Source organism: Macaca thibetana, chromosome 1 (assembly GCF_024542745.1).
Source record: "Macaca thibetana thibetana isolate TM-01 chromosome 1, ASM2454274v1, whole genome shotgun sequence".
NCBI lineage: Eukaryota > Metazoa > Chordata > Mammalia > Primates > Cercopithecidae > Macaca > Macaca thibetana.
In genome coordinates this window covers 207,915,055-207,939,157 of record NC_065578.1, presented here as the reverse complement: position 1 = coordinate 207,939,157, position 24,103 = coordinate 207,915,055, and the positions used below count along the sequence as shown (strand labels likewise).

The 24,103-nt window shown below is 45.8% G+C and overlaps 1 protein-coding gene and 1 pseudogene across 3 annotated transcripts in view; both read right to left on the bottom strand.

Moving 5' to 3' along the window:
* Nucleotides 1-2,153: 2,153 nt before the first annotated feature.
* On the bottom strand, nt 2,154-3,741 carry LOC126942497 (alpha-enolase-like; annotated as a pseudogene). The gene has a single exon (XR_007721576.1). The product of XR_007721576.1 is annotated as an alpha-enolase-like (transcript).
* A 678-nt stretch (nt 3,742-4,419) lies between these two features.
* The window catches only part of EDARADD (EDAR associated via death domain), an 86,979-nt gene continuing 67,295 nt past the window's right edge, over nt 4,420-24,103 (bottom strand). Inside the window, exons 5-6 of one of the 2 annotated variants that reach the window (XM_050770296.1) lie at nt 19,636-19,681; nt 4,420-4,816 (exon numbers count right to left, since the gene is read on the bottom strand). In XM_050770296.1, the coding sequence (XP_050626253.1) occupies nt 4,434-4,816; nt 19,636-19,681 (429 nt within the window). In that variant the 3' untranslated portion in view covers nt 4,420-4,433. The remainder of the gene's footprint in view (nt 4,817-19,635; nt 19,682-24,103) is intronic. The other variant, XM_050770285.1, reaches the window with a different exon arrangement.

Here is a 24,103-nt window from a genome sequence, read left to right as displayed (position 1 = left end):
GGGAAGGAAGGAGCTTTCTGGAGGCACTTGGCCAGGCAGTCGTGCGCAAGAAGATTGTCACCCTGAGATCCATTCTTTGCATCCCCAGGCGGTGGCAGGACAGAAGTGGTGCAGTGCATCAGACTGCTGGGGTCTGCTACCACCAACACTAAACAACCACAGCCTTTCAAATCCCACTTCTCTAACAGGTAAAAAAGGAATGTCCTCTTCCATTTCCCCGCAGTAAACTCTGGGCTAATAAATGAGAATGTGTCACACGTAGTTTAATGAGAATGTGATACATCAAATCCAATTCGTAGATGGCGAGAACTCCTAACGGCTTCTGTACAGTGCCCGGAACCTGGCTGACAAAAATGTTTAATAATTGCCTCACTGGACACCAATTTGCCAAAGAATCTATTTTTTAAAATCTCAACATTTTATTACTGGCTGTTACTTTCAATATATCTGGTGATAAATCTGACATTTATCTCATAAATCTGACAAGAGAAGATGAGCTGGGTGAGATGAGCACTAAATCAGAAGTGATAAGTATGTCTCTATAATAGATTTTGCTGGTGTAGAGTTTACAATTGATGGTGAGGCTGACTTCATGTGCTAGCAACCTAATGAAAACCACTGTAATTGTCAGTGGAAAAAAACATGGTGGTTTAGAAAATAACTTTCTTTTGAGTTAATCCTAATCTTTCGGTTGTACTGAATCAGTGTTATTCATCATTTTTGCTTATTTTAATCAGGGACTTACACAGAATCCTTCCAAATTGAACTAAGTGTCTCAATTTTCTAAGCCCATAACCAAAACCAAATAGCACTTTCATGGAATTGTCAGTCAAAGCAAGGCTTTGCCTTTTATCTTTTCTCCCCCAAATTACCTAGAAAATCTGATCTTTCCAATAACAAATTTGAACCAAATGTTTCGTTTGTTTAAAATCCTTTAAAGTTTGGATTTGAAGGAATCCCGTCCCTCCCAGCGTCCACATGAAGACTCCCTCTTCTTGGCTAAACTGCTGTGTAGTGTGATGAGGTACTGTTTTAAGCTGGGCTAGTAGAAGCTGGAAGTGGTTACATTTCACCAATAGGTTACTGGATTTTCATTTATTTCTTAACTGAGCTTTATTTTAGGGGTGAAGCACTCAGCCTTACACAAAGAATGAAAAAGTAAATATTACATTAAATTATTATTATTATTACAATTTTTTTTTTTTTTTTGAGATGGAGTCTCGCTCTGTTGCCTAGGCTGGAGTGCAGTGGCATGATCTCGGCTCACTGCAACCTCTGCCTCCTGGGTTCAAGCAATTCTAGTGCCTCAATTTCCCAAGGAGCTGGGATTACAGGAGCCTGCCACGACGCCTGGCTGATTTTTGTATTTTTAGTAGAGACGGGGTTTTGCCATGTTGGCCAGGCTGGTCTCAAACTCCTGACCTCAAGTGATCCACCCACCTCCGCCTCTGAAAGTGCTGGGATTACAGGCATGAGCAACCACGCCCAGCCTAACTATCACATTACATTTTTTAAAGTCCCGGGTAACCAAAGGGGATTTGGAGTCCTCTTTTTTTTTTTTTTTGAGACAGAGTCTCACGCTGTTGCCCAGGCTGGAGTGCAGTGGTGCGATCTCTGCTCACTGCAAGCTCTGCCTCCCGGTTTCAAGCCTCAGCCTCCCAAGTAGCTGGGACTATAGGCGCATGCCATGACGCCCGGCTAATTTTTTGTATATTCAGTAGAGATGGGTTTTCACCATGTTAGCCAGGATGGTCTCGATCTCCTGACCTCATGATCCGCCCGCCTCGGCCTCCCAAAGTGCTGGGATTACAGGTGTGATGGAGTACTCTCTTTTTTAAAGTCCTGAGTAACCAAAGGGGATTTGGAGTACTCTCTTTGTCAAACACTATTCCCATGGCCTTGATTACCTCGCTGCTTCCTGACTGTTTTCCCAATAACCATCAGTTTCTGCAGGTCTTTAAAAAATATTTGAGCAAATGACATTACTGATAGTCCACATATTGTAAACATATTTGCATAAAAAAGATGGGGCAGGTGTTCTCAAGAGTAACAGCATCCTGTTAATTCACCAAAGTACTTTATAACAAAAAAAGTAATAAACCAACAAGACAGGGTCACTTCTCATTGCTGTTTTTTTTTTTTTTTCTTTTTTCTCATGAGTCACTGAGGCTTTTTATTTTGAGCACAAAATCACTGGGGATCTTGCCTGTGGCCACCCTGGAGATGACACCGGAGGGTCACGTGGCTCCAGACACTTGGTGGAAAGTGAGGCGAGAAAAACAATGATTTGGGCCAATTACATGACCGCAAAGTTAGAGCTGCCAACAGGGCTCCAGGGAGCTTGGCTTCTGTAGAAGTTCTTTTTTTTTTTTTTTTTGAGATGGAGTCTCGCTCTGTCACCAGACTGGAGTGCAGTGGCATGATCTCGGCTCACTGCAACCTGCTTCTGTAGAAGTTCTAAAGAAGCGGTGCAAACTCCACGGCAGTGGGCGAGGGGAGCTCACTAGCAGCGGCCCCTACAAACGTTGGTCAGGGGCCTTCGGCTGCCCGAGCTGACACGAGGGGAGGGTCTAATTAGCCACCAGGTGACTGAAGGGCTTGCCTGCCCACAGCTTAGTTGGCCGGGGGTTTCTGAAGTTCCTGCCAGCAAACTTAGCCTTGCTGCCAAGCTCCTCTTCAGTTCTGAGGAGCTGGTTGTACTTGGCCAAGCGCTCAGATCAGCAAGGGGCACCAGTCTTGAGCTGCCAGGGCACAGCCCCACCACCAGGTCAGCAATGAAAGTATTTTCAGTCTCCCCAGAACGATGAGACACCATGACACCCCAACCACTGGCCTGGGCCAGCTTGCACACCCGGAGGGACTCAGTCATGGAGCAAATCTGGTTCACTTTGAGCAGGAGGCAGCTGCACGCCTTCTCACTCACCGCCTCGGCCGTCCTCTTTGGGCTGGTCACTGTGAGACCATCCCTCACTACCTGGATTCCTGCACTGGCCGTGAACTTCTGCCAAGCTCCCCAGTCATCCTGGTCAAAGGGATCTTTGACAGACACCACTGGGTAGTTTTTGATGCAGGACTTGGACAGATCAGCCAGATGGTTAGGTGAGAGGTACCTTATGGGGTCATCGGGAGACCTGAATTCCAGGTCATACTTCCCAGACCTGAAGAAGTCGGAGGCTGCTGTGTCCATGCCGATGATCACCTTATCAGTGTAGCCAGCTTTCCCAATCGCAGCTTCAGCAGCTCCAGGCCTTCTTTATTCTCCAGGATGTTGGCAGCAAATGTGCCTCCATCCCCCATGCTGGTGGCATCTTTCCCTTATTTCTCCTTGATGACATTCTTCAGGTTGTGGTAAACCTCTGCTCCACTGGGCATGGCTTCCTGAAGTTTGCCACACCGACTGGGAGGACCATGAACTCCTGCATGGCCAGCTTGTTGCCAGCATGAGAACTGCCACTGATGACACTGAACACCGGGACTGGCAAGACGACTTTGGGGTTGCCAGGCAAGTCGGCAATGTGGTGGTACAGGGGAACCCCCTTCACAACAGCGCCAGCTTTGCAGGCGGCGAGGGAAACCCCAGAATAGCGTTCCCACAAATTGAGATTTATTTTCTGTTCCATCCATCTCGATCATCAGTTGGTCAATCTTTTCTTGTTCTGTGACGTTCAGTTTTTTTCTAACCAGGGCAGGTGCAATAGTTTTATTGATGTACGCAACAGCCTTTGAGACACCCTTCCCCATATGGTGAGTCTTCTTATTGTCCTGGAGTTCTAGGACCGCACAGATACCAGTTGAAGCACCACTGGGCACAGCAGCTCTGAAGAGACTTTTTGAGGTCAAGAGATCAACCTCAATAGTGGGATTCCCACAAGAGTCAAAGATCTCCCTGGCATGGATCTTGAGAATAGATGTGGTGAATTTCTAGCCACTGGGTCTCGTCGCCTAGGAGAGACGTGGAGGGTGCTGCAGACACTGAGGTGAGCGCTCCTCATTGCTGTTTTCTTTGAAACCGTGGGAATGGCACTGATCAGGAAGAGATGTTACATATAGTGCTGTGGGTATGTCTGGGCCTATCAGCAGTCTCAGGACCTGTTTAAATCTTTAGCCGTATTTCAGGGAGAGGATAATTTTATTTTCATCATGGCATGAATCCATTCCGACTGCAGGACTTTGGCCCTTAGCGGATACTAGAAAATATGCTTTCCTAATTCCAGATTTGAATATTAAATTAAAACAGATGTGCAAAACTAAACAAACAGAGATCCACCACCGAAACAAGCTACCCCTCCACAAAACTACCAGCTTTGGGGAAAACCAGTGTCCACCGTTCCACGTCCTTATACTAAATTCCTACAAAAGAACAGATTCACATTCCTTCTTCACCTGTGGTTGTGTCAACGTCCGGGGAGGCCAATGAAGGAAGAAGAAGAGCTCTAGAAGTGCCTGGAGGGGTCTCCACGCTCCCGCTTGGGCCACTCCTCGTCCACCCACCTGCGCAGAACCTTCTCCACGTCGGCCCTGTGGTAGAGCCTGCAGAGCTCCATCAGCTGGCCCACCGTCCTCTGACTGTTCCGCAGCAGGAACTCCAAGGTGGGGCTCTGTGGCCTCTGCTCCAGGAAGCACAATTCATCATAGGACATCCCCCATTTGCTTGCAAAATTCCTCCAGTTTTTCACCGTTGGGTGACACGGATCCAGCTTTATCCTGATCACATCTAGTAAGTCCTGATCATTGAGCAAGTCACTGATGGTGGGGGCCCGGAGCAAGCAGGAGGAACAAGTACAGTTTTCTTTGCAGGAGTTGTCCTTGCTGATCTCTGCAGGGAGAAACAATTTAGTCCACAGGTCAACAAGAGGCCTAACATATGCATTCATTTCTTACATCCTTTATGTTCCTGCTGAATTGTCAAAAGCATCATATGGAAGACTATTTCAGAAGTCTCATTTCTTTTTTTTTTTTTGAGATGGAGTCTCGCTCTGTTGCCCAGGCTGGAGTGTAGTGGCGTGATCTCAGCTCACTGCAAGCTCCGCCTCCCGGGTTCATGCCATTCTCCTGCCTCAGCCTCCTGAGTAGCTGGGACTACAGGCGCTGCCACCGCGCTTGGCTAATTTTTTGTATTTTTAGTAAAGACGGGGTTTCACCGTGTTAGCCAGGATAGTCTTGATCTCCTGACTTCGTGATCTGCCTGCCTCGGCCTCCCAAAGTGCTGGGATTACAGGTGTGAGCCGCTGTGCCTGGCCTAAGAATGCTCATTTCTAATAATGTGTTACTCTTTTTTTCTTTTCTTTTCTTTTCTTTTTTTTTTCTTGATACAGGGTGTCACCCTGTTGCTCAGGCTGCAGTGCAGTGGCATGATCTTGGCTCACTGCAACCTCCACCTTCCAGGCTCAGGTGATCCTCCCACCTCAGCCTCCCGAGTACCTGGGACTATAGGCACGTACCACCAAACCTGGCTATTTTTTTGGTAGAGATGGGGTTTCACCATGTTTCCCAGGCTGATCTTGAACTCCTAGGCTCAAGTGATCTGCCCAGCTTGACCTTCCAAAGTGCTGGGATTACAGGCATGAGCCACTGCACTTGGCTGTGTTATTCTTCATAGCCAAAGGTGGGTTGCTTTGCTGGAAGGAGTAGGAATTTGTAAAGCCTTTCTTTCCAAGACTGTCTATGTCTTACAGTGTGCATCTGTGACACTGCTGGCCAGAACAAGGGCTCCAGCAAACAGAACGCTCCCTGAGGCACAAAGGTCTGCAGTGCCTGTGAGTAACCAGCCCACACCTGCATGCAGTGCCCGTGAGTAACCAGCCCACACCTGCATGCAGTGCCCGTGAGTAACCAGCCCACACCTGCATGCAGTGCCCGTGAGTAACCAGCCCACACCTGCATGCAGTGCCCGTGAGTAACCAGCCCACACCTGCATGCAGTGCCCGTGAGTAACCAGCCCACACCTGCATGCAGTGCCCGTGAGTAACCAGCCCACACCTGCATGCACCTCAGCCCTTGCCCCTTCCAAGTGACCAGTCAGCCCTGACAGTTTAACACCAAACACACCATGTCAGCGTGTACAAAACTGCACACTTCTTTGAAAGGTCTTTTTTTAAAAACAAAAACAAAAACAAAAAAAAACGCAGACATGAAAACTGGAATATCCACTCCATATGCATATTTGAAAACAAGCAATAGTTGATAGTGCCAGAAATCTTACTTTTTAAATTTACGGCCCCCTTATCAGCCCTCTGCCTTTACCTGTGCTTTCTTCACCCATAGGCTCCCTTTGAAGTGGCGCCAACACCCTGGGGTGTGTGCAGTGGGAGGGAAAGAGGCGGAAAACCCAGCAGGAGGCTTTTCAGCTGAGCTTCAGCATGAAGAGCATGCGCCCACACCAGAGGAAGAGCCGCCTTCCTACTGAATCTTAAAGACTCAACTGTAGCCTCATTTGACGAGCAGGAGGCATGTTAGTAGGAGGACAAAGTTTGTAGGTGAGAGGTGTGGACAAGTCATTTGTAATAAAGTATTAAGTGGTGTCTAAACAACATGGCAAATTAAGCAGCTTAAATTCTACAACAACACTGAGTCTCACGAGCCCTCTGAATTCAGATTTTAATAGCCAAAGGCCACTTTGCTTGGAAAGGCCACTGGCTTGGAAAATTCTGGGGAAGGTTATAATAGCCTTTACTATATATATGACGTTGAGTCATGGCCTTCCTAGTTTGGGAAGGTAAAGAATTTGGACAGAGGGAGTAACTCTGGTGATCATAAGGGAGCAAACCAGCAATCTTGAGGCCAGTGGAAATTCAAAGGCAATAAAACAAGAGCCATGAAAATATGCTCATACTCTTTGACCTATTAATGTAACTCCTGGGAATCCATCCTAAGGAGATAATCCAAAATACGCATTTACATAAACATTGTTATCACGGTGTTATTTACATTATTGAGTTTCAAAAACAACCAAAATGTCTAAAGTTAGGGGACTTGTGAAATAAATGATTGTACTACTTGATGGAATATTATTTAAGTAACTATGAAGACAATATGGCAACCTAGAAAATGTTTGTGATGTTATGGGAAAAATGCAAGATAGAAAAAAATGTATGAATTCTACGATTAGAACTACATGGAAATCAATGAGTGGATAAAGAAAATGTGATATATATATATGATATATGTGATATATATATATATGATATATATATCACATTTTCTTTATCCACTCATTGATTTTATATATATATGATGAAATACTATTTATCCATAAAAAGGAATTAATTAATGGCATCTGCAGTAACCTGGATGGAATTCAAGACTATTATTCTTTTTTTTTTGAGATGGAGTCTCGCTCTGTCGCCCAGGCTGGAGTGCAGTGGTGCGAACTCGGCTCACTGCAAGCTCTGCCTCCCGGGTTCACGCCATTCTCCTGCCTCAGCCTCCCGAGCAGCTGGGACTACAGGCGCCCGCCATCACGCCTGGCTAATTTTTTGTATTTTTAGTAGAGACAGGGTTTCACCGTGTTAGCCAGGATGGTCTTGTTCTCCCAACCTTGTGATCTGCCCGCCTCAGACTCCCAAAGTGCTGGGATTACAGGCGTGAGCCACCGTGCCCAGTAAGACTATTGTTCTAAGTGAAGTAACTCAGGAATGGAAAACCAAACATCGTATGTTCTCACTCATAAGTGGAAGTTAAGCTATGAGGATGCAAAGGCATAAGAATGATACAATAGACTTTGGGGACTCAGGGGGAAAAGGTGGGAAGGGGGTGAAGGATAAAATATACAAATCGGGTGCAGTGTATACTGCTCGGGTTATGGGTGCACCAAAATCTCATAAATCACCACTAAAGAACTTACTCATGTAACCAAATACCACCTATTCCTCAATAAACTATGGAAATTAAAAAATAAAAAGTAAAAAGCACCCTGGGAAAAAAAAATTTCTCCCTGGCCAGTCGCAGTGGCTCACACCTGTAATCCCAGCAATTTGGAAGGCTGAGGCAGGAGGATCACTTGAGCCCAATAGTTCGAAATCAGCCAGTGCAACATAGTGGAACCCTGTCTCAAAAAAAAAACCTAAAAATTAGCCGGGTGTGCTGGCACATGCCTGTGGTCTCAGCTTCGTGGGAGGCTGAGGTGAGCGGATTGCTTGAGCTTAGGAGGTTGGGGCGGCAGTGAGCCGTGACTGCGCCGCTGCCATCCAACCTGGGCAACAAAGTGAGACCCTGTCTCAAAAAAACCAAAAATTCTCTCTGTGCACCTTTTAAGAATACCTGAACTTCCCTATGTACACTGAAGCTTCGCTGGGGTGCTCAGACTTTCTCTTCTGTATCTGACCAGTTACCAAGTCCCAGCCTTCCACTCCACGCTCCCCACGTCCCAGCCTTCCACTCCACGCTCCCCAAGTCCCAGCCTTCCACTCCACGCTCCCCAAGTCCCAGCCTTCCACTCCACGCTCCCCAAGTCCCAGCCTTCCACTCCACGCTCCCCAAGTCCCAGCCTTCCACTCCACGCTCCCCAAGTCCCAGCCTTCCACTCCACGCTCCCCAAGTCCCAGCCTTCCACTCCACGCTCCCCAAGTCCCAGCCTTCCACTCCACGCTCCCCAAGTCCCAGCCTTCCACTCCACGCTCCCCAAGTCCCAGCCTTCCACTCCACGCTCCCCAAGTCCCAGCCTTCCACTCCACGCTCCCCAAGTCCCGGCCTTCCACTCCACGCTCCCCAAGTCCCGGCCTTCCACTCCACGCTCCCCAAGTCCCGGCCTTCCACTCCACGCTCCCCAAGTCCCAGCCTTCCACTCCATGCTCCCCAAGTCCCAGCCTTCCACTCCACGCTCCCCACGCTCTCTTCCTGTTTTATTTCCCATGACTGCCTCAATATAACTTGTGCTGAACCAAACTGGACTACTCAATTCCCTGCATTTTCTTTTTTAAAGTTTAATTTAATTAAAAAAAAAAAAAACTGGCTGGGTACAGTGGCTTCTGCCCACAGTTCCAGTGCTTTGGGAAACTGAGGCAGGAAGCTTGCTTAAGGCCAGAAGTTCAAGATGAGCCTGGGCAACACAGCAAGACCTCCATCTCCACAAAAAAAATTTAAAAATTGGCTGAGTGTGATGGTGTGCACCTGCAGTCCCAGCTGCTTGGGAGGCTGAGGCAGGAGGATTGCTTGAACCCAGAGTTCCAAGTTATAATGAACTATGACTGTGCCATTGCATTCCAGCCTGGGTAACAGAGTGGGACTGTCTCAAAAAACAAAACAAAATCCCTAATCTAATCTCAGTGTAGAAAATTTGGAATATACACACACACACACACACACGTGTGTATATATATATACACACACACATATAATACACATATATACACACATATAATATGTATATATGTATATAATATATAATACACACATATAATACATATATACACATATAGAATACGTATATGTACACACATACATAATACATATATATACACATATATACACGTATATATTATATATATATGAATTTTGGATAAACTATTAACGGTTAGGGTTTTCCCCAATTCTCCTGACTGAGTGAAGATGTGATGCATACCTTTCACATAAATTTTGGCCGCATCTTTAATCATCTCACCACTAACAGGATAATTAAGTCGAAAGAATGAGCCTTCTAAGGCTACTGGTGCATGTGCCCCAAACTGCTCTCCAGAAAGAAAGGCTGTACCAGTTTACAGTATGAATTTTTTTCTTTTCTTTCTTTTTTTTCTTTTTTTGAGACAGTCTCGTCCTGTCATCCAGGCTGGAGTGCATTGGCACAATCTCAGCTCACAGCAACCTCTGCCTCTTGAGTTCAAGCAATTCTCCTGCCTCAGCCTCCTGAGTAGTTGGGATTTCAGGCACCCGCCATCACACTCGTCTAATTTCTATATTTTTAGTAGAGGTGGAGTTTCACCATGTTGGCCAGGCTGGTCTCAAACTCCTGACCTCAGGTGATCTCCCCTCTTAGCCTCCCAGTGTGCCGAGATTACAGGTGTGAACCACCACGCCCAGTCATTTCCCCTTTGTCAGCGCCAAGTATTCGTTTTAAAAATCTCTTTTTAAAGGTTCTTAAAAAGTGGTAGGTTAAAAAATCAGGCAGTATCTTTTTCTATCTCCATGCCGTTTTCAGTGTTTCCTTCATGATCAGAATGCCTTCCCTCTCCTTCTCACCGAACTTCCTCTATGGCACTTCCCTTCCTCTAATGGACTCTACCCATCCTAGAAAACCCACTCGGATTCCCCCTTTCCATGAAGTCTTCCCAGCCGCTGTCTGGAATTCCACCTCACTTGGAACCCCCACATCATTTTGTTTGCATCTCCTGACCCCGCCTTGTAGTGAGAAATACTGTACGGTTTTCTTATTTCCATGCAACACCTTAAAATCCTGAGAACAGACAGGCATCTCCGCTCCTGCCTCAGCCTCCCGAGTAGCTGGGACTACAGGCGCCCGCCACCAGGCCCGGGTAATTTTTTATATTTTTAGTAGAGACGGAGTTTCACTGTGTTAGCCAGGATGGTCTCGATCTCCTGACCTCATTATCCGCTCACTGTAGCCTCCCAAAGTACTGGGATTACAGGCGTGAGCCACTGTGCCTGGCTATAATACAGTTCTTATAATGACAAATAATTCATTTATATCCCTGTAAATCATGTATTATAAATACAATCACAAGCATGGAGAAAAGTTTGGAAGGATCTATAACAAAAATGTTAACAATGGTTAATTCTGGGTGATGAGAACACAGGTGACTAATTTTTTTTTTTGCTTATGGATATTTTCCAATTTTCTATAATTATTGTGTTTATTTGAATACTATATGCATTTTTGAGACAGGGTCTTGCTCTGTGGCCCAGGTTGGAGTGCAGTGCTGCAACCATGGCTCACTGTAGCCTCCACCTCATGGGCTCAAGCAATCCTCCTGCCTCAGCCTCCCGAGTAGTTGGCATGCACCACCATACCCAACTAATTTTTTGATTTTTTAAAACTTTCTGTAGGCTGGGCGATATGGCTCATGCTTGTAATCCCAGTACTTTAGGAGGCCGAGGGGGGCAGATCACCTGAGGTTGGGAGTTCGAGACCAGTCTGACCAACATGGAGAAACCCCATCTCTACTAAAAATACAAAAATTAACTGGGCATAGTGGCACATGCCTGTCATCCCAACTACTTGGGAGGCTGAGGCAGGAGAATTGCTTAAACCTGGGAGGCAGAGGTTGCAGTGAGTTGAGACCATGCCACTGCACTCCGGCCTGGGCAACATGAGCGAAACTCCATCTCAAAAAAAAAAAAAATTGTTGTAGGGACAGGGGTCTCACAATGCTCCCCAGGCTGGTCTTGAACTCCTGGGCTGAAGCAATCCACCTCCCTCAGCCTCCCAAAGTGCTGGGATTACAGGTGTGAGCCACTGTGCCTGGCCTAAAATAGACATTTTTTAATGTCATAAAAAAATAAGGATTTAAACTGCTAGGTCCAGAATTATATGTAATGGTGTCTCAAGTTCCCTTTCTTGTCTTGTCTTTGTAAGAGTTAGTGTTGGCAATGTTACCGTCAAGAAGGAAAAAACATCAGAAAGTTTCTGTCAGGCTCCTTTATTTATTTATTTATTTATTTATTTATTTATTTTTGAGACAGTGTCGCTGTTGTCAGCTCGGGCTGGAGTGCAATGGCACGATCTCAGCTCACTGCAACTTCTGCCTCCCAGGTTCCAACCATTCTCCTGCCTCAGCCTCCCGCGTTGCTGAGATTACAGGCACCAGCCACCATGCCCGGCTAATTTTTGTATTTTTTTAGTAGAGACTAAAGGGTTTTAGGGTTTTAAAACTTTTAGGGTTTCACCACGTTGGCCAGGCTGATCTTGAACTCTTTACCTCAGGTGATCTACCCGCCTCGGCCTCCCAAAATGCTGGGATTACAGGCATGGGCCACCACGCCTGGTCTAGAAAGTTCCTTTAAACTGAGTGTATGAAAAGCTCTTATTTCTTTGAACAATCATATCGACCATTATCAGTTTATTTTAAAAAATGATATGCCAAAAGATCTACTAAAGTTTTTGTTTGTGTGTGTTTTCTTTCTTTTTTTTGAGATGGAGTCTTGCCCTTGTTGCCCAAGCTGGAGTGCAATGGTGCCATCTCGGCTCACTGCAACCTCCACCTCCTGGGTTCAAGCGATTCTCCCACCTCAGCATTCCGACCTAGCTGAAATTACAGGCGCCTGCCACTACTCCCAGCTAATTTTTTTTGGATTTGTAGTAGAGACGGGGTTTCACCATGTTGGCCAGGCTGATCTCAAACTCCTGACCTCATGATCTGCCTGCCTCAGCCTCCCAAAGCGCTGAGATTACCAGCATGAGCCACCGCGCTCGCCCTGTGTGTGTTTTCAATAACACAAGTGACAAACCATTTCCTTAATTGGAATCTACATGGACTGCTAATATAAATGAATCTATAGCTGCCTTTTAGAATTACAAACTCTAATTAGCTCTCTGGAGGACTTAACACAGAGCAAACAAGGTTTTTTCCTATCAAATACATTTTGTTCTGCTATACTTTAAATTACTATCATATATATTATACATGAAAGGTTAAACTGGGTAATGCCTTAGAGAGGGGAGAGAAAGACTTCAGACCAAATAAATCCTTATCAGAAATGGAGAAAAACGAGATTATTTATTTTATTTTATTTTTGAGACGGAGTCTCGCTCTTATTGCCCAGGCTGGAGTGCAATGGGGCGATCTTGGCTCACTGCAAGCTCTGCCTCCCAGGTTCAAGCGATTCTCCTGCCTCACCCTCCCGAGTAGCTGGGATGACAGGCGCCTGCTACCACGCCCGTCTAATTTTTGTATTTTTAATAGAGACAGGGTTTCACCATGTTGGCCAGGCTGGTCTCAAATGCCCAACCTCAAGTGATCCACCTGCCTTGGCCTCCCGAAGTGCTGGGATTACAGGTGTGAGCCATCGCACCCAGTCAAAAAATGAGATTATTATTTGATGCTTCTCAAATAACAAGCCCAGGGTTGCTATACAGTGGAAATTCAAAAATTATCTGCTAAATGAACAAATGAATGAGAACTGTGTATTGTCCCTGGGGGACAAAGTAGATTTGTTATTGTCGCTTAATGAATCTTAATACCTAAAGAGGGAACTTCTACTAAAGGAGAAAGAATGTAGCTGATATCTGCTAGCAGTAAATAGATACTGATGGAAAATACTGCAGAATTGGCCTTAAAATACAAAAGATGGATTAATTCTAGGTTTGAGGAGAAGAGAGGGTTGTTGAAAAATTAATTATACATAAAAATTCACTTAGATTCGCTAATAATTGGGATCCCCATTTGCCATGTTTTGACTCTTGACCTGTATATTTTCCACTGGTGCAAAGCAAGAATGAAGCCACATCAAGTCATTTATGTTGACTTCCTGTTTTAAAGGCCAAAGCCCCGAAGGTCTACTCTTGGTCAGTTTAGTTTGAGCAGTGGCTCAAACGAAGAAAACATTTGTCAGGTGAAGAACGGCCAGGTTCCTTGTCATCAGAGTAACTGTCATGATGAAGTGACAATTAACACAGTAATTATCACTATCAAAATTCTTGTGCCTAACGTATGGTAGCCCTGCCCTGAGTCCTTGACAAGCATAATCCCAAATCATCCTGATTCTGGGTCTTTTGGGATGGTGCTCTTCAAATCCCAATGCTCCAACTTCCTCAGGGCTTGATGTCTCAGGGCATTGAACCTCTAGGAATGTCAGACTCCTCATCTCCTCATCTATAAAATGGAGATGGCAGTATTGCCTGTATCTCTTGGACTAAATGAGATGAGGGACAAGATGCCATTTTTGCCAAGTCTTATGCCAATGTTCTTTAAAGATGTTCGGTTTTGATTAGTCAGGTGTGGTGGTGCATGCCTATAGTCCCAGCTACTCAGGAGGCTGAAGGGGAAGCTTGCTTAGCCCAGGAGATTGAAGCTGCAGTGAGCCATGATCGTGCTACTGCACTCCAAGATATTAGGTTTTAGATTTATTTATTTATTTAGAGACAGAGTCTCACTCTGTCACCCAGGCTGGAGTACAGTGGCACAATCATGGCTCACTGCGGCCTCCACCTCCCGGGTTCAGCCTCCTGAGTAGCTGGGACCACAGGTGCACAACACCAGGCCCAGCTAATTTTCTTATATTTTTGGTAGAAACAGGGGTCTCACTATGTTGCCCAGGCTGGTCTTGAACTCCTGGACTCAAGCAATCCACCCACCTCAGCTTCCCAAATTGTTGGGATTACAGGTGTGAGCCACCACATCCGGCTAGTTTTATTTTTTGAAGGAGGCAGGGGAAGAAAGAGGCCCCAGGCCATCTCTCAGCGCACCTCCTCTGCTGCTCCTCACTGCCCACACCCATCCTAGAACACTGAGCTCAGTCCAGCCTCAGGGCGTTTGCCCCAGCAAGTTCCTGTCCCTGGCATCCTCCTGTCTTAGATCTCCACGGGCCGGGTCCTTTGCATTGTTCGGGTCTCACTGCCCCTTCCGAGCTAAATGGCACCCTCCCCCTACCAGGCTTAATCCCATTAACCTGGCTTATCTTCCTCAAGGCACCTACCACCATATAAAATGACTTACTGATTCTGTGTTTATTGTCTGTCTCTCCCAACTAGAATATAAGCTCTAAGAGGAAAAGGTCTTTGGATGTCTGGTGTCACTGCTGCACACCAGGCACACAGCAGGTGCCCAATAAATATCTGATGAATACATCAAATGAATGAGGAGTGTGACAGTTCAAGAAAAAAATCAAATGAGAAATTAGGCTTCTTAGCAGCCCAAGAAGAGTTCTCTATCTAGAAGTTTTTAAACCAGCTGACGCAAGCGTTTTTGGTGTTAACCAGGCAGCTGCAAGACTGCTATGGAGAGGACACTGTGTACCATGGAGATTAACGGCATGAGCTTTGGAGGCAGCTAACCCCGCGCAGATGCGGAACTTGGACAGGTTACTGAGCTTGCTAAGCCCCCGTCTCACTCTCCGAACAGGGATAATGACACCTCTCTCACACGGTGGTTGTGAGGATTAGATGAGGTAATCCTTTAAAGCCCCCATCCTAGCACACGGTAAGAAGCATGCAACAATGAATAGCATAGCTGTGGGGAAGCATTAATAACCAACAGCCTTTTTCAGGATAATCGCTTGAGCCCAGGAGGTGGAGGCTGCAGTGAGCTGAGATCGCGCCACTGCACTCCAGCCTGGGCGACAGAGCAAGAACCCGTCTCAAACAAAACAAAACAAAACAAAACAAAACAAAAAACCAAACCAACAGTCTTTTAAAAAGCAGTGGTTCCCAACCTTGGTCATAGGATGGACCCCCCCAACCCCCCACCCTACCAATCCCCCAGGGAAATTTACAAAACCCTGATGTGTGGTCCCACCCTCGGAGATCCTGATTAATTAGTCTGGGATGCAGGGAGGACACGGGAATTTTTTAAAGCTCCCTTGGGACTTCTAATGTGCAGCTAGGACTGAAAACCTCCACCGGCCTTGAAGACATCTCCAGATTAAGTACTTAGTCAGAAGCGCCTGCCAAAATTAGGTTTTGGAATTACACCCACCTCTCTTTGTGAGACGCCATGTCTGTTGATGATTAAGAGTTCTCGGATACGCAGTGCTTCTCCACACTCACAACCTGATAAGTGGTTTTCCATGGGACATTTCTCCCCCCACCCTCCGCCTCTCCATCGTTTCTCACTCAAATGTTTTAAAATTATACTGTAAAGAAGAGTTCAGGAATCAAGCACGCTCATTAATGTCATTTAAAACAACTGTTAAAAAAAATAAGTGACTGGTAGTGTCTGTATCTAACTCATAAGTTCGTGGCTGGCAGGTTATAAAATATGGGTCAATTAACAGTTAATTGTGAATTGGAACAAGATTCACAATGCACACACGTCATGATTAGTTAGGAGTAGAAATGGCTCCAGTCAGGATGTTGGCAGCGGATCACAGACTGACTTAATGTGCCTCCCTGCAGGAAGGTGCCCTTTCATCTTGCACCCTCTGGCTTTTGGAGAGTGACTGCTACGGCAGCGTCTCCCTCCACTGCTGCAAGAGGGCTGTTAGCTCTCAGGTCATTTGTAAGGATGCTCCCCGGGATAACCAGGTCTTGAGTTCGTTCAAAACCATTAGAGAGTAAACATTTTATATTGGCAACTTCAGAGATAGCTAAGTACTGTGGTTCTGAAATAAAATAACTCTATCCCGGCCGGGCGCGGCGGCTCACGCCTGTAGTCCCAGCACTTTGGGAGGGCCACGCGGGCAGATCACGAGGTCAGGAGATCGAGACCATCCTGGCTAACACGGTGAAACCCCATTTCTATTAAAAATACAAAAAATTAGCCGGGCATGGTGGTGGGTATCTGTAGTCCCAGCTACTCAGGAGGCTGAGGCAGGAGAATGGCATGAACCAGGAGACGAAGCTTGCAGTGAGCCGAGATCGTGCCACTGCACTCCAGCCCGGGTGACAGACCGAGACTCTGTCTCAAATAAATAAATAAATAAATAACTCTATCCCAGGTGGTTATACATGATCAGATTTGGAGGCTGCAAAATACCAACAAATGTTGAAGTAGAGTCACATCCTTCTGCAGTAATGGTTATTAAGGGGGTATAATCATGCTTTTTTTTTTTTTTTTTTTTTTCTGTGTGTGGTTTCCAATGTGGTTGGAAATAAACATAGTTAAATTACCAGTTTCTGGCTTTGATAAATCATTGGAACTTGGGGCACACACAAACACACACACACCCCCCACATTATTCATCATAAGAGTTATATATTAGCAGTTTTCGGAAAGTGATGAAGAATTATTTTTACCTACTAAGAAACTGACCCAAGGGCTTTTGGTGGGCGTTTGATCTCTTAACCAAAGGGGAAGAACAACGTGATTTCGTTTTCTCTAAAGCATCCTTTTAAGGAGACATTAAGTTGGCAGCAGCACTGGGAAGTCTAACTGACAGGTTGGGTGGATCCAGGCAAGTAAATCATGCTGGGCCTCAATTGTGTCATCGAATAAAACTGGAGTAGAGAAAGCACGTGAGAAAAAGAAGCAAACTCTCACATACAAAAAGACCCAGGTTGGGCTGGGCGTGGTGACTGAGGCCGGTAATCCCAGCACTTTGGGAGGCTGAGGCGGGTGGATCACCTGAGGTCAGGAGTTTGAGTCCAGCTTGACCAACCATGGTGAAACTCCGTCTCTATTAAAAATAGAAAATTATCCGGGTGTGGTGGCACATGCCTGTAATCCCAGCTACTTGGGAGGCTGAGGCAGGAGAATTGCTTGAACCCAGGATGTGGAGGCCATGCCATTGCACTCCAGCCTGGGCAACAAGAGTGAAACTCCATCTCAAAAAACAAACAAACAAACAACACTCTGGTGGTTCATTCTGACACAAGTAAAAAATGTTTGAAGATGACCAGAAGCCTGATTAAAATTAATCTACTAAGTAATAATATCATTCAGAAGAGTCCTTAAAGGGTTTATAAATATTTCTAAACAAATTTCTGTACTCATTTTTATTTTAGTTAACGTGCCACATTAGTGTGTGGGGTGTTAGTCTTTAAAGAGTTTAAACATAGATTTTTTAAATTAGAAAATAAATATGTGCTTGTCATGGCAAACCTGAAAATTCAGATGAGCATATGGAAAAAATTAATGCTCCCATTACCCAGGCCAACCACAGTTAACCTTTTAGAAATTTCCTTGGTTATTTACCATGCAGCAAGGTATACTTACCGACATGTGATCATTTGTTACATACACATTTGTATACACAGATTAAATGCGGAGGGCCGTTTCCGATACCAGCTCATGTTAGAAATTTCAGAAATACAGGATAGTGGAAAGAAAATAAAAATTCACCAGGCATGGTGGCTCATGCCTGTAATCCCAGCACTTTGGGAGGCCGAGGCGGTTGGATCACCTGAGGTCAGGAGTTTGAGAACAGCCTGGCCAACATGGTGAAACCCCATCTCTACTAAAATTACAAAAATTTGACAGGCGCGGTGGCTCACCATTGCACTCAAGCCTGGGTGACAAGAGTGTGAAACTCCATCTCAAAACAAAACAAAACAAAAAATCTATGGAATGAAAAAGAAATCACCTAGAACTGCACCTTCCAGAGAGAACTGCTGCTCACACGCTGGTATTGGTGTATTTTCTAATATCATGTTTCTAAGGGGAAAAAAAGTTGAGTATGCACTGCATGTTCTGGTTTCTCAGCTTGGTTACCTGGGCTGATGATAGCTGCCCCTGAGGGCTCTGTGGGTTCCCCACCCTGCTTAAGAAAGAAATAAACAAAACTCTGGTGACTCCAGTCAGTCAATGTATGCTTTACAAGATGTAGAAAATGTTGGTGAGGTCTTTTTATTATTATTATTTTACTAGCATTTTTTTTGAGATGGAGTCTTGCTCTGTCGCTCAGGCTGGAATGCAGTGGTGTGACCTCAGCTCACTGCAATCTTTGCCTCCCGGGTTCAAGCAAGTCTCCTGCCTGAGCCTCCTGAGTAGCTCAGATTATAGGTGCCTGTCACCATGCCTGGCTAATTTTTGTATTTTTAGTAGAGATGGAGTTTCGCCATGTTGGCCATGCTGGTCTCGAACTCCTGGTCTCAAGTGATCTGCCCACCTTGGCCTCCCAAAGTGCCGGGATTACAGGTGTGAGCCACCACACCTGGCCATTTGCTAGCTTATTTTAATGCTTACTCCCTCACTCCCTGTCCCTTCTGATTAATTAATGAGAAATTTAAACATTGCAAAAATGTCTGTCTTATGATTAAAAAAGGGGAGGCGGGAAAATAAACTTTAATGTTTCTTTGCTTAAACACACTGAAAGCAGAAAAGAAGCAGGACTAACACCTGGCCTAATGTCAGGAGGGCTCCTTTGGCTACCCAAGTAGCCAAGACACACAGAGAGAGATGACCCAGCTGGCTTCTGGTCCCTTCCACCAAGCAACAAACAGCACGTTCTCCACCAATGCTATGGCTCTTAGAACTCAGAGGGAAGGAGAATCCGTTCAGTCCCGACTGGCCGGATCCTACACCTGCCCTATTCAGAACCCTGCCATGCCCCTCACATGCAAAGGAAGGGTAGTGCAGAGAACATACTCTTTGAAGGCTTTTGTGAAGTCTTGTAAGATAGGGCTTTCCCTGCAGTTTGCCGCAAGTAGAAAGTTGCTCTATTCTGCAGTACAGATTTTAAAGTTAATGATAAACATAGTCTCAAATTACTTTTATTTTATTTTATTCTAATTTAATTTTTTGAGATGGAGTTTCACTCTGTTGTCCAGGCTGGAGTGCAATGGCGCGATCTCGGCTCACTGCAACCTCCGCCTCCTGGGTTCAAGCGATTCTCCTGCCTCAGCCTCCCAAGTAGCTGGGATTACAGGCGCCTGCCACCACGCCCAGCTAATTTTTGTATTTTTGGTAGAGACGGGGTTTCACCGTGTTGGCCAGCTGGTCTTGAACTCATGATCTCAGGTGATTCACCCACCTCGGCCTCCCAAAGTGCTGGAATTACAGGTGTGAGTCACCGACCCCGGCCTCCAATTATCTTTAATTCAGTCATACTAGCTATTGGCCCAGATATTTTTTAGAATAAATCATTTACCTGGAAGGGGATCTCCAGTGCTATCTGGAAAGCCATTTTCTTCTCCCTAAAAACCAAAAAGCAACCTTCATTAAAATCATATCCAAATGTGAATGGAGATATTATCCATCTTCCAACTTACTTAAATTTCCACTAAAACCCTAGGGGCTGGGGTGGGTGGAGGGACTGAATCTTGAGAATGGTATTTTAATGGGAGGTGAACCCAGCATCTGCCTCTAGAATATGAGCACCTTGAGTGCAGGGACTTTTGTTTATTTGCTCCCTGTGCTGTCCCAGTGCCCAGAACAGTGCTTGATACACAGCAGACACTCAAACTTGCTAAATGCCCTAGTGTCCCTATTTTTAAAAATTATCAGCTGGACACCATAGTTTGTGCCTGCAGCCCCAGCTACTTGGGAGGCTGAGATGGGAGGATCGCTTGAGCCCAGGAGTTGGAGGCTGCAGTGAGCTATGACTGAGCCACTGTACTTCAGCCTGAAAGACAGCAAGATCTCAAAGAAAGAAAAAAAAAAGGGTATCAATGCAAGCAACAATGTGCTATTTTTATTTTACATTATGGGTTATCTTCCTTATATTATTTCTTATCTGCTTTTTGTCTGTCAGGGCTTGTCTGTCGATCCAGGTTACAATTCTTTCCCTTTTCTATTTATTTCAGTATATATCGCAAAGCAGCTAAAACCAACTATGAAAAAGTGGTGTCCAAATCTCTTGAGAGACAATCGTGTTTCTGCCCTTCTGACTGGGGTTCCATTTTTATAATCAGGACCATGCTACAGGGATGTGAGGGATTTACTCTGATCTTGGAGGGGTGTGTGTGTGTGTGTGTGTGCTTCCCATGAAATCAGCAGAGGAGACCGGTCCCAGTATACCTTCGTTTATGTTAACTCCATCTTTCTACAACCAAATCTTTCTTATCAGCTAATGCCACCCCCCACTCCACCCCCATCCACAGTACTGAAGAAGCACAAGTGGCCAGTCAGAAGCCCTGGGCTTTAGAACCTCAGGCACAGTGCCAGTGAGGGTCTCAGATCCCCCGTTTGTGTACTGAGGTAGCTGTGGGATTAGCTCAGCTCTAACGTGCCTCTATTTTCTTGGGTCTGAGAGTTTCACCTGTCAAGATGTGCTAAATCCGTGGTGTCAATGTGTTTTAAGCATTTTTTTTTTTTTTTTTTTTTGAGATGGAGTCTCTCTCTGTCACCAGGCTGGAGTGCACTGGAGCAATCTCGGCTCACTGCAATCTCTGCCTCCCAGGTTCAAGTCATTCTCCTGCCTCAGCCTCCTGAGTAGCTGGGATTACAGGCATGCGCCACCACACTCAGCTAATTTTTGTATTTTTGTAGAGATGGGGTTTCACCATGTTGGCCAGGATGGTCTCCATCTCCTGACCTCGTGATCTGCCCGCCTCAGCCTCGCAAAGTGCTGGGATTACAGGCGTGAGTCACTGTGCCTGGTGTGTTTTAAACATTTTAAACAATCTTTCTCTCTTAATCTTCTCAGAGGAGCCTTTTGCCTCATCCCAAGCTCATCCATCCCCATGTCTCCGCCGTGTACATACCTTAACTTAACCACAAACCTAGACTTTTTTTTTTCCACACAGGCACATTCCCATGTGTTACCAGCTAGACTTTTCTCCTAAGTCATCTAAATATTTCTTATCTTTGCTGGAACTAAAAACCAACTTGCTTACCATAATTCATACAATTTCTTTTCATTTAGGTGAAGTCGTACTTTCTGCTCACATTTCCCTTACTCAGGAGTGTGTGTGTGTGTGTGTGTGTGTGTGTGTGTATCAGAGAGAGAGTGTGAGAGAGAAAGAGAGAAACAGATGAAGAGACAGAGATGGAAAGAGAGAATTATAGTGAGTCTCTGAGCAGATAGAAATCTCTCTCTATGCAACCTTTTGTTTTATTTCAAGGCTAACCCCAGAAGCCCCACGACTTTAGGGACACTAGTCATTACTCCGCAGGTCATGTGGAGACCTGCCTTTTCGCATCTGCATCACTCCTGCAGGATCGGGCAGGTATGTGGACTCTTTTATCAACACAGTCACGGTTCTGCTCACTGAATTGGAAACCTGGGCTGAGGAAACAGAAGCAGGAACTTCAGGTACTCTCGAGAGATACAAATGTTAGAACTTGACAGATTTTGTGGTATTTGAGGTTCCTGCTAAAACATGAACTTGACTCTAAGTAGAAACTATGTTACTTGGCATATTTGACTTGATTTCTCATAATCGAGAGAAAATTTTACCAAGGTCAATGTCTGGCCAGAATCATCCCCATGATGCAGACAGGGAATATGAATTACTTGTGAAAGTTGATAACGATAGAATTTAGATTAATATGCATGATCTTTGTTCTTAGCTCTGATTAACAGGTTGCGCTATGTTGTGGGTTTGTTTTCTAAGAGTGAAATAGGGAAACCACTGATTTTTGTGGGTTTTGTAGTCTTAATGAAAGCATACACATGCCTTTATTCAACACCTATTTATTGAGCAGCTAATATGTAAAAGCCCCCATACTGCAATGCACAAAGATAAAAGGACCTGAACCCTTGACCTCAAGATATGCTGGGAAATGGAGACCACTTAAACAACTAAAATGCAAGGCACGAGATAGTGAATTCCAGGAGAGGGGTACAGATGAAGTCAGAGAGGAAAGGTGTCTTCTGATGAAAAAAATCAGAGGCAGTCTCTTGGAGACAGACATGTTTGAGAAGGACCCTGCTGAAATCCGGGCAGTGGGGACTTGAGAGGAAGAAACATCTAATCTTAAGCAAAGACCATGAGAGGGGCAAGAGGGAGATGATTCAGAAATCAGGCTGGAAGTTAAGAAAAACAAACAAAACAAAAAGAAGGGGGTGAGACAGGTGAATAGACTGGGGCCTGTCCAAGGAGCTGGACGTCATTCCAGACAACAGGGAGTCACTGAGGGGCTCTTGTCTGAAGCAGGGCATCCTCACAGGTGTCTAAGACCAGCGCAGGAAATACCTGTCGGGCTACAGTGTAGGACGCGTGGGGGAACAGAACATGTGGAGGCGACGGACAGAGAAGGGGGAAGAATGACATGAGCAAGGATTGAGACTCCGCATCACTCCTCCAGGAGAGAAGGGGATGAAGCGAGAGCCGCTGTAGAGATGCGATCACTGGGGAAAACAGGAAAGGAGGTGAAATGCAGAGCAAGGTGTGAAGAGGTGACAGAGAAGACAAGGGCAGGCTCACACACAACAAACTTGAGATACCCATAGGAGCTGAAAGCATGGTCCTGGTCCCTGGGAGAGGCCAGGGCAGGAGATGAAAATAAGGATGTAGAAGTGATTACGAAAGAAATGACTGGAAGTGAAAAGACAGCTGTGAGGTCACAACCTCGAGAAGGACCTGAGAAGGACACGTCAGTGGCAGAGGAAGGAACGAAAGGACAGCAGAGAAAGGAGGTTAGAGAGGGGAAGAAAAGCAGGGGAAGCAGTATCAAAAGTTGCAGCAAACGGCCAGGCACGGTGGCTCATGCCTGTAATTCCAGCACTTTGGGAGGCCGAGGCAGGCCAATCGCCTGAGGTCAGGAGTTTGAGACAAGCGTGGCCAACATGGTGAAACCGTGGCTCTATTAAAAATACAAAAATTAGCTGGATGTGGTGGTGAGTGCCTGTGATCCCAGCTACTCGGGAGGGTGAGGCAGGAGAATCACCTGAACCTGGGAGGCGGAGGTTGCAGTGAACCGAGATCACGCCACTGCATTCCAGCCTGAGTAACAGAGCAAGACTCTGTCTCAAAAAAAAAAAAAAAGCGATTGCAGCACTCCAACCCAGGTGACTGAGTGAGACTCCATCTCCAAAAAAAAAAAAAAAACTTGCAGAAAGGGATGGACTCTGAGCACCAAGTAAAGACAAGACTTGGTGAGGAGGAGACGAGCAGCAATTTTGAAAGCCGTTCTAGCAGAGTGGTGGCTGGCTGATACCAGGTAGGCAGTGAGGCCATGGAGATGGCTGAAGAACACGCGTGTGGTTGTGTAGGCCTGAAATGCCACCCTCCCCAGCCCTGTCATCTGCTTAATTTCTCTTATCTGTAGAGCCTCAGCTTAGACATCACTTCCGCTAGGACACCTTCTCCAAACCCCCAGTCTGGGTTCTGTGCCCTGGGCGTTCCCCAGGCACCCTGTCCATGCACCCCACAGCATGCCTGTTCCACTGGGCCTGGAGTGTATTCAAGGAGCAAGGGATGGACCTTGATGATGAAAAGACACCATTTCTTTGGAGATGGGACAAAGAGGGAGAAAAACGGGGGCAAATCTGGAGAAACCTGGAGGGAGGTGAGATATCCGTTGGCCCAGCCTCCATGTCAGGGGATAGGAAGCAGAAATGGGGAATGGGGAGTTACCGTTCAATGCATATAGAATTTCAGTTTGGAAAGACAGAAAAGTTCTGGAGGTGGACGGTGGTGATGGTTGCGCAACACCGTGAATATACTTAATGC